At 41.4% G+C, this 11227-nt stretch overlaps 1 protein-coding gene across 1 annotated transcript; it reads left to right on the top strand.

Annotated features, from left to right (window-relative positions):
- Nucleotides 1-2971: 2971 nt before the first annotated feature.
- On the top strand, nucleotides 2972-4282 carry LOC311033769 (putative pancreatic secretory proteinase inhibitor; the record flags this gene model as incomplete). Its single annotated transcript, XM_084041416.1, has 4 exons — nucleotides 2972-3095; nucleotides 3278-3309; nucleotides 3545-3657; nucleotides 4237-4282. Exons 1-4 carry the CDS (start codon nucleotides 3044-3046, stop codon nucleotides 4280-4282), a joined length of 243 nt encoding a protein of 80 aa, XP_083897542.1. The 5' UTR covers nucleotides 2972-3043.
- Nucleotides 4283-11227: the final 6945 nt, after the last annotated feature.

Here is an 11227-nt window from a genome sequence, read left to right as displayed (position 1 = left end):
AGACCAGTGGTTTTCATACTTTATCAATGTCAAGGACCATCAAATTAATATGTAATAGGCCGCAGACCCCCATGTGAACATATTTTGTGCCAGGGACCCCGATACAAGATTTTTGTTTAATGATGCAAAATATTCCCAATTTTCCTTTTTTTCAAGATTTTTTGAAAATAGCAGATCTCACATTGTGGGTATGCGATGCTTTGTGAGCTTGTAGATCGGCTATTTTTGTAGGCAATGTATTAAACTGATGTTGATGCTAATGGTATATTAACAAACCGGACGGTCGGACCCCACTTTGAGAATCACTGTGCAAGAAAACTTATATTTGTGGAGTGTGATGTGCAAATAAACCAGATGAACTTAGAGTTAGTTTGTTTTCTATTATCATCTGAAAGGCCGGAAATGCAGCAGGAGCACATCATCATTTTAAATAAATTATTTTTGTAATGATTTTAAATGTAATGCTTTTGACTGTCATGAAGTGGAAAGGTCAACTTCTTCAAAGTTACTTAAGAAATTACAACACATCTTTTGATCTTCTCTTTGACATGACAGAACGAATGGGCAACTAATTCAGTTCCAAGATCCTTATGGAAATACCCCAATATCTCTAAACACCAAATTGAACATGAAAGATAAGTAAACATTTGTTATGTTTATATTTATATTTTTTTCAAACTAGCCTTTTCTCCTTTTCTCTACTCCTCTTAATGTAAGTAATGGTCAAGTAGCTTACTACATTCGTACAATAATAAGCATCCCCACCCTACACTTGTGCAGTGCGCGCACGCACACACACACACACACACACACACACACACACACACACACACACACACACACACACACACACACACACACACACACACACACACACACAATACGATGAGTCATCTGTCCTCGTGATTGAGATTACATGTTGTTTTCCTTTACCTTTTCCCTGAACGCTAATCTGTTGAGATACCAATAAACCTTCTGGAAGTTTCTAGAAGGAGGTTTGGCCTCTGACAACATGCTGAGATGTATGAAACTTCTAGAAAAGTATCCCAAATTGTGCTGGTGCCTTATTATGTATGTTGTATTCAACTGGTTTCAGCAAGGATATAGAAGAAAAGAACATTAAAACATCAATTAAAGAATAATATTCATGCGTAGAACTGCATTTGTAGACAGTATAACAGATTCGAGAAAGATTATGTTTATTTTCTGTGACAGCATTGTAAGGCTGATCTTGTGTCATATTGTAATGTAATGTGTGTAGCCTAATGGTATACAGCCACCTTGTGGCCATTACTTGACTACTACACCAACCATGTATTGTCAAATGTATGAAAGACAAGCCTTTAGTATACAATGAATGCACTATCCACAGATTTCACACCTTAGGTCTGCTCCCTCTGAGTGGAGCATACCTTATAAATATTGAATTTAGTTAGTGTGGTGAAGTCAAGAGGTTTATTGGTTTGAATCAGTAAGACATTAGTTGTCTTTAAAACAGTTTTTATCTGAATATTAATATCATTAATTTAAGTACTGACAATTTATGTCATTTAAAGAGTATAATTGCCAGTATAAGGGGAGATGTTTGGCACATAACACACATCGCTGTCTTCTGAGTAGCCTACTCGCAGTGTAAAATCCTGACTGTTGATTGAACTGGTCCATTTGCACACTCTCAGAGTTAACACTTGAATAACAAGTAACAAAACTCTAGTGCTTGTTTTGAAGTTAGGTAGTTAATTATCTCGATCGTCTCTAGGATTACAGTGGTTCTTAGTTCACAACCAACACAAAAGCATTAAAAAGTTTTACAATGTGAAAGAGAGAATTTGAAAGATGATGAACAACACCACAACCACATGTGACAACATTGGTGAAAAAGAGTTCAACACATTCAGATGGATTAGATGGCCACGTGACTCTGAAATGGTGAAATAACGAGTTTCCTAAACAAACAAAATATATATATATATATAATGGCAAAGACAAGGAGACGTTTTTGAATCACTGGACTTTATTGGTAATAACTTTATTCTATGAAAAGGTGTCTTTGGATAAATGGGTGTAGCCTAGAAAATGTGGTTGTAATAGGCGTCTTCACTTGTGGTGTGCTAATATAAATGATACGTGTATTCTCTCTGTTATAAAACATTACATATTATCTCTATTATTACATAGGCTATCTAGACTTTATTTGCACTGGTTGGGGGAGTGATAATCTTGTGCTGTGATTGGTCAGCTGCAGTATAACCCCGAGGGCTGATACAGAATCTGACCAATCAACACAAGCTAAAGCTGCTGCTTCACATGGGGTGCTGCTTAAGTGACAAGGCAGGCTGAACTGGCACTGTGAGCGGAAGGAACATGTCAAACATCGACAAAGTTTGGCCGCCAAGCAATTGCTGCTTCAGACAATGCGGTAGAATTCTGTCGAGGAGACATTGGAGTTTATCCTGTTGCAAAGGAACCACAACACAGAGTGAAAACAGCCACCATGGTACACATAATGGCTGCTTAATGGCGAGGCTGGCAGCCACATGCTGTGTGGCTCGGACAGCGATGAATGCCTGTGTGATCATTTATCTAATCTGTTATATACTTTATTACTAGATATTGTGGCTGTGGCAGAGTTGTTGTTGCTCTAGATAGTCAGGGGGATGACTAACAACCCACCCCCACCCCTCCATCCCATATATTTCTGCCTGCTCAGTAATATTTGGCCAGTAGGAATGTTTATCCCCTAATAAAGGCCGAAAACAATAGGGGGGCTCGTCACAAACATTTGGTCAGGCACACGGCCGTCAAAACATGGCTTTTGTCACGACAGGGTCACATTATTTCAAACTCTACTCTATATGACAACAGCACTCCACACAGCAGCAGCGCAGACACAGACAGGGCTCGGAGCAAACCACATCCCAGAGCAGACAAGACTCACCACAGGCAAACATCCAGATCCAGTTGTTGTCGTGGAAAAGTGGACTGTTAACTGCTCGTCTGCTTTTGAACTAATCTTGTTTCTCTGGTTATCTCCTCCATCAAGATGATTCACAAGACAGTTGTACTGCTCTGTCTGGCAGTTTGCTTCTCTGCAGGTAACCTCGTCAGAGTCATTTAATAATTTCATATAATATAAGAGTGGTTTAGGCTAGATAAAAATCCCACTACTGCATATTACTTTAAACATTATACATATATAATATACAGTATATTATAGTATAAGTGCTGACTTAATTCAACCTTTATAAATGTATTTCAACAAATGTCACCTTTTCAGACGCAGAGGACAAGTCCAGACTCTACAGGAGGGTATGAGACAACAATTACAAACTAAAACCAATGAATAAATACCCACTTTGAAAGTGAAAACCTAAAAAAATATTGTATTATAGTCACCACACAAAAATCATGTGTAATGTCTTATATAGAGTATTTATTTTAGAAACATCTGTGCCTGAATAGCTGAGGGCTAATGTTATGTGGAAAGAAAACGCTTTCAAATGGAATCCCATTAAAACAGAAATGATGCTTGATCTGTCCCCAGCCTTCCTGCATTGATATGAGCGCAACCCAGGCCTGTCCTCTGAATTACTCCCCTGTGTGTGGAAGTGACGGTGTCACCTACCCAAACGAGTGTGCTCTGTGTGTCCACAGGCTGTAAGTAGTCAACCTTATGCCCGATTTATATTTGATTACACACTGTGTGCTCAACAACGTATACCATTGTGATGCATTGTGAGCTTGCCTTGTAGAGAGTCCCCCTGTCCCCACAGGGCAACAGGGGGATGGGGATTAGCCCCCGAGTCAAGGGAGGGGAGGGGACCCAATCTATATACCTGACTGAGCCTTGATTGGAGTTTGTTCACCCGTGACAGACAGGGGAGAGGGGAAAAGCCCTTTAACTTTGCTTTGCATGCAACACTGGCGTGCAACTAAGTATAAATCAGGCTTTACGTCCTAGTCTATCACGTCCTACTATGTCCTTCATACTATGGATCCTAGTAATATAGACCATGCAGTGGCTCTTACACTTTTCACACAGTGTATATTTGTACACTCTAAGTTACAGACCTGTAAGGATACATTTAATTTCGTTCCTAACTATCAATACTTTAGCAAGGGATCCCCTGGAACCCCCTCAAGGACCCCTGGAGGTATTATGGTAAACTCATTGCCACTAAATAGCCTCAAGATTAACTGTTATCCAAGCTGATGAAACTGTATTCTTGTTTCCAGGGAAACCAACGCTGACATACTGATAGTGAAAGAAGGAGGATGCTGAAGAACGATGCCCCTCCCCTTGTCAACTGATGATATCATTATTGTCATGTATCTCAGATTTCTCAGTTTAGATATAGATGTGTGTGTTTATACATAACTCATGTAGACACATAGTACACACACAGACATACACGCACGCACACATGCGCACACACACACACACACACACACACTTAACTCCATACCCTAATATACATGACAATATAGCCATATGCTAATCATTCTTTTATAATCCTGATGTTTTGTATTATATCTAATATCACTGTTTGCCTCTGTGGATTATTTGGCCATTAAAGATCTAGAGCTTTGCTGTTGTCCTTCTGCATGTCATCATACACAAGAAGACGTGGGGTTGAAACAATATTTTGGAACCTAATATTTAAAGTTAAGGACATTGAAAGTTAAGCCTAATTGTCCTTAAAGTTAAGGACATTAAGGATGATTGCTTGGATGGATCAATCCCCCTTCAAAATGAGGGCCCATAAGGGACCGTGTAACTAACACCAATTTAATTATACCAAATTTAAATCATTCAAGAAAACTTTTTTTTTTTTTTTACGTATATCAAGAATTAAACAAACATATTTGTGAATTTAAACACCACTTGCCCCCAAATGACTTCCGGTCCAACCAGTCCTGTCCACAACCAGCACACCCGGCCCTCCCCTCAGCAAACAAGATTACCATGGATTCCTGGAGCATCTAAGGGACAGGAGGAGTAGCGTCTTAGGGACAGGAGGTGTAGTGTCTTAGGGACAGGAGGAGTAATGTCTTAGGGACAGGAGGTGTCCTAGGGACAGGTGGAGTAGGGACAGGAGGAGTAGTGTTTTAGAGAGACAGGAGGTGTAGTGTCTTGGTTAGAAGGCGAGGTTATCAGAGTGGGACAGTCTCAAATTTCTTCACTGCTTCCTTACCCAAGATGGAGAGACACATGTTTAACACCATTTTATCAACTGCTCCCAATGGAATGATGATTCTTTGCCCTGGCAATGTGGAGGCTGACTTGGCATGCTGCCTTCAGCGCTGCTCTGTTCCTCTTGAATGCCAGGTAGATGAAAGTTAGAGTACATTATAAAAAAATCTCCTCTTTCACTTATCACGACCACTTTGGAGCGAGAGAGAGAACAGCCACAATATGGCAGTGTTTCATCTGGAAATACATTGTTTCTATGAAAAAACAAGGACATTTAATAGCAAATGAATACAGTATTATTCAGATTTGACTGAAAATTATTCATGTTGATTTTCCCTCCCTCCATTACTCACTGTATGTGACTAATAGTCTCTCTAAAATTTGACATTAGCAACATCGTTTTTGAGCATCACTCTGAAAAGACAAACTGTATATCCCCCCTAACTAATGGAACAGCTTTAAAATGATCATCATGAAATAATGCAATATTTCAATAAAAGCACATATATGCAGTTCCCTACTTTTCTTTTTAACAACAGAGTTAAATTGGTAAACCTTTTAATATCCAAAGCCCTACATTCACCCACTCACACACACACACACACACACACACACACACACACACACACACACACACACACACACACACACACACAGGAAACCATGCAAGGCACCAACCTGCTCATCAGAAACAGTTAGGGTTCAGTGTCTTGCTCAAGGACACTTCGAAATTTACTTAAGGAAGTAGGCCTACAAGATCTGTTGCAACCTGAGTGTTTGTGTGCGTGTGCATGTGTGCGTGTGTGCATGCATGCGTGTGTAATGTAAAAGGTATGCAAACCCAGAGCCCATAAGAGAAGATTTTGAGTTAAAATCTTTCTAAATGATTCCAAATAATCTTTCACAATTTTTCAAGATTGCACGACACGCTGTGAGCTTGTAAATAAGCGTGTCAAATAATAAAATAGGGTGGTTAAACTCATTTAGGTGGGGACCACCTGGTACCCCCCTAAGGGTCCCCAAACCCCACTTTGAGAACCAGTGATTAAAGCTATCCGGTATTTTCACCTTTGCTCTTTGTTCTTCCTCAGAGAAAATGAACAACATCGCTCTCTCTTGCTTGGAGGTATTTGGGGAGATGAGGGAGGAGCTTCATGAGGTTTGAGGTACGTCAGACAGACAGACAGACAGACAGACAGACAGACAGACACATCATCATATTGTGTGCATCAGTGGGAGAATGGGAAGTGTGTGTCTGGCTGTGAAGAAAGCATCAATATTTCTTATTTGATTTCTAAAGGTCTGTTGAAACTTCAAAACATTGCACATGAAAGGACTGAAGAAATGTGGCAATGTTGATTTCACAGTAATTACACTAAACTGTAAATAAGTAGTGCAAAACAAAAAAAAACATGAACTGTTGTGCACATCCCAACTCAAATGGTTCAGGTAGGGTAAATACAATAAATACATTCAATTAAGACCCACACTGGAAAGATAAGCTCTCAATATTTGATTAATCAGGATGCCTGATGCAGGATGACTCAGTCCATTGGAGCAAAATATATTGTAATGACACCTGGAAGGGTACCATATTAACTCCTGCCACAAGAATGGGGATTTGAAAGTGAGTGATGTGATGGTGGGCCTTGTCCCTGTCCAAAACCGACCCCTTCAGGTCAGGTGTGATGATGCCGAGCCAAACAACTTACACTAATGATGATGACCAGCAATGTTTAAGTTTCAATTGGGAGTTAACATTTATGTTCATCAGTGCCAACATTTGTTGATCAGTGCTAATGAGGTAGTCAAATATTCTGAAAGCAACAAAATATATTTAAATAATATTGTTTTGTATGTTAACGCCAACATTTGTATGGATCAGTGATCCAGTGCCAGGGTATGGTTATGGTTGAAACACACAAAAAAATCAAACAATGCTCAACAAATTGCAGCACATAAAAAGGGATGCCACAACTGGAGATGCAACCACATTGAGTTTAGACAGGTCTCCGCCAGGTCAGGTAGGTTATTGTGGGCCAGCAATGTTCCGAATTCGCTAATTAGGATGGAATATGAAAAATCGGACGGATCCGTCTTGATCACTTGACTATATACCAATTTACGTAATGTTTGGACACAATTTGGCCTCTAAGGAGTGTGAAAAGTTTTACCCTTTAAACCCACGTGGCATGATTTTGTTATCAACCATTTACAGATTTAAACATTTACTGTGATACCGAAAGGCATGGTGAGACTATGTTTTGCACCCTGTCTGTCTGTCCGTCCGTCCGTCCGTCCGTCCGTCCGTCTGTGTGTCCTTGTCCGTGTGTGTGTTTGTCTGTCTGTTAACAGCTAATCTCCGGCACTGTTGGCCCGGTCGCTGTGAAACTGTGCACACACACTCCCTGGATGCCAAAGCCGAACCTCTGCCCCGAATTTTTCAGATTTCCCTGTTATAGCGCCACCAGGGGGCCCATATGTGTTTTTCCTAAACACATTTTTTGATATTACTCCTACAGATTTTGTCCAAATATCACCCCAATTGCTACACAGTATCTTTATAGTCATGTGATCAACATGGATCTGTCCGTTTTGAACAAAATGCCTCAAATCATCAACGCAGCATGAATAATAACTTGGCTCATGCTCATCTACAAAACCCTTCTAGGTTGTGTGTGTCCCCCCCCCTTCCTCCTCCCGTCATTTGTTATTTGCTGCATAACACGTGATGTTACATCACCTGCTCTGCTGATCGCATTCTGTTGAAATGTACCAAAACAAATTGTGTCTGTTGACCATCATTCCGGTCTTCTGTGGCAGGGTTAGCCAAGGACATTCTTGAATTATTACACAGATAATTGCGTCAAATTAAATCTTAATGATATTGGAGTGTCGGGCGAGTGACTCTGTTGACCAACAATAAGCCTCTTGACTTAGACAATATCACAAATATTAACAAAAGAGTAGAAAGAACACACCTTATTTAATAAAAAAAGGAAATTGAAAATCCATTTAAAAACCACTCTGCTTTAAAACTTGTCGGTGCAACTTGGTGGGCTCTGTGGAAGAGCCTCTCTGGATATAAATACTCCAAAAAATAGTTTAAATAGACAGGGAAATAATAAGACACTCAACAGACAATCAACACTGGGATAGGCTGGGGGAGTAAGAGGACACAGGAGGAGAAAATGACTAATCACACGGGAGGTGAGACAAGACAGGTAAACAGTAACTCAGCAGAACAGGAAACAATACTTCAAAATAAAGGTACAGAACAAAAGCAGGGCAACAACAACAGAACACAATAGGAACGATACAACATAAGCAGTCCTAATAAGTCTACGACCTTATAAGGGCAGGAAGGTCTAAATGATAAAGTCAAAGTCCACGGCCCGGGGAGCGGGCCGTGACAGGCCTAAAGAACAGGCCTAAAGTGTCCACGACCATAAAAGGGCACTAAAGGTCCAAGGGCTGAGAAATACAGTCAAAGTCCACGACCCGAGGAGCGGACTGTGACAGATACATAGATGTGATAATAATATTTTTCAAAAAGAGTTATGAAGTGGGGACATATGTACGGCTGCTTTCAGTGCAAGATGCAGATGTGCGCTATAAAGGAGAGATGGGTGCAACTCTCAGGGTGACACAACAAGTGGGGAAGATGGGTGCAACGCAGGATGGTGCAAGATATAGGGAATATGGGTGAAACTTGGTTGGTATGGTACAAGAAGGATGAAGCAAAGTACTTTGTTGTAGATTATGGTGTAGACTGCAATGACCCCTGAAGAAACGAAGTTGAAGTGATGAAAATAAAGACATTTCAAAAGATTCCGTGTACAGTACTGAAGCTGATGGAAGTAAAAATCCGGTTCATATTCATCATAGAGCATTTTATTATTAGCCATAATGTCATAACCGTCTATGGTAGTAGACTGTATCATAAGCTATGAGCCAGTTGCATTCTGCATGCTGCTCTCTTGTCACCAACCCTTGCGAGCTCATTGTAAAGGATGGTGTTGTTCACATGTTCCCAACAGGGTACCAACTACCAAGTGCCACACGCAACATGCGGGTGTGGCAGCCAGAGGTATAGCCTTATGCAGATATAGTATAACCACTAAGAAAGCACCAGGCTTTCCGTATAATCACTTCAACGTGTGCAGTGAGGAGCCCCCACCAGGAGGGTGTGGCACCTCCATCCTACTCCTCCAATAGTCCATATTCACACAGCGGCCATTTTGGAATTTAACATTGCGTTGCTGTGGCAACTGGGGTGGCATTTCATTGACTTAATGGCAATATGGCCAACGTGTGAATATGGTCTATTCAACACCAGGTGACAGGTGCCACCCCAGTCGTAGGAGTAGCTAGCGCAGCAACAAATATTTCCCTCCTTTCCCGGCTTTCCTCCCCCAAACACGGCCAATTGTGTTTGTGTAGACACTCAGCCAGCCCAACCCGATCGCCAGAGGAAACGTTCTCATTGAACGTTTTTCAACGTTTCTCAAAATCCGTGCATAGACTGCTGGAAAACCACAAATTCCGTGCATAGCCGCCTCGCATCTCCCCCATTGTGACTAAACCATTTCGGAGGCGCGCAGTCTCAAGGGAATTGTCGCCGTGTGAAGGACCACCGAGCGAGCTAAAGCGAGTGAGTTGCCGTCCTGAACATTGCGACATTCCCTTGAGCCTACTCAGCGCCGTTTGAGTTACGTACCGATAGGCACAGAATCGTAAATTTTGTTGTGGGGACTGCTCTACTTCCTGTTTTTTCCGGGTTGCGACTGGTTACGCCCACCGTGGGACTCCCCATACATATGCACGGAATTTGGGGGTTTCTAGGCGACTATGCACGGAATGACGTGCACAAATCCGTGCAATGTATACTAATTCTCTGGCGATCAGGCTGGCCAGCCGGTTGCACCACAGTGGACAGTGACTCTGTATTTAGACAGGGGTACTTTACTCCTGTGCCACCCAAGCACCCAAGTCTACCATACCAGTCTGTGTTACAGAGCTCAGAACGGCCATGACTGGTAATCTTGGCTGATCTGACTGACCAAAATTGTGTACTGTGCTTATTCACTCTTACGCTGACACTGTACCACATGTCAACTGATGTGCCAGGCCACCACCTGCCTTAGCTTCTGTAATAATGAAGTGTGAAAATGCACTTAAAAGCATAACACAACATCACATTATGCATACTGTGTTCATTGTCAGCAACCTCATCCACCCACTTTGCATAAAGACCTAGGTCTTCAACTACTAACAGTTAATGAGATTTCCTTGACATTGAGGGCCCACCTGAAAGCACGCTCAAGGCCGATTGAGTGTCTAAACGGAAGTTGCGGAATTTGAAGTAGTACCGTGCAAGGAAATGACAATTGACACTTTACAAATCTGTTCCCGTAAATGAAACGAGTGTTCGACGGAAGTTACGCCCGTATAGAGTAGACTCTCTGCTTTAGGCCGTGACCAGGCTTTTCTCTTAGCAGATGAGTAAAGGCTGGGAACGAGGCTAACCTGAAAGCCTAAAACCACTCACAACTTACTTACAATGCATGCAGACCATCCCTTGCAGCAGGGCTGAATGTGAAATGGGGTTCAGACTTATGAACAATATACAGCAGACAAGAGATCTACAATGTGGTTATAATAATTTGATGATCAGTATCAATGGGCCACATAAGACGTTTCAAGCCAAGGAAGTACGTCACATCATAGTTGAGACGACATTGCTCTGCCACACAAGGAGGCAATGCACACCTCAGCTTCCTGAGTACAAACATACCATATTTGGAACGCTTTGTAGACTGTGTTTCGTTTTCCAGATCTTGTGCAGACAATGAACACAGTATGCATAATGTGATGTTGTGTTATGCTTTTAAGTGCATTTTCACACTTCATTTGTTAATAAGTCTGAAGCTTATTTGTGTTGCAGAAGTTACTGGCTGCTTTCCCTTGTGTTTAATCTGTTACAGTTTGGTAGATATGTTAACATACAATACTGTGTAATTGTGCTTGTGA

Source organism: Gymnoscopelus microlampas (assembly GCF_963454915.1).
Source record: "Gymnoscopelus microlampas genome assembly, chromosome: 18".
NCBI classification, from domain to species: domain Eukaryota; kingdom Metazoa; phylum Chordata; class Actinopteri; order Myctophiformes; family Myctophidae; genus Gymnoscopelus; species Gymnoscopelus microlampas.
This window is presented reverse-complemented; position numbering and strand designations above follow the sequence as displayed.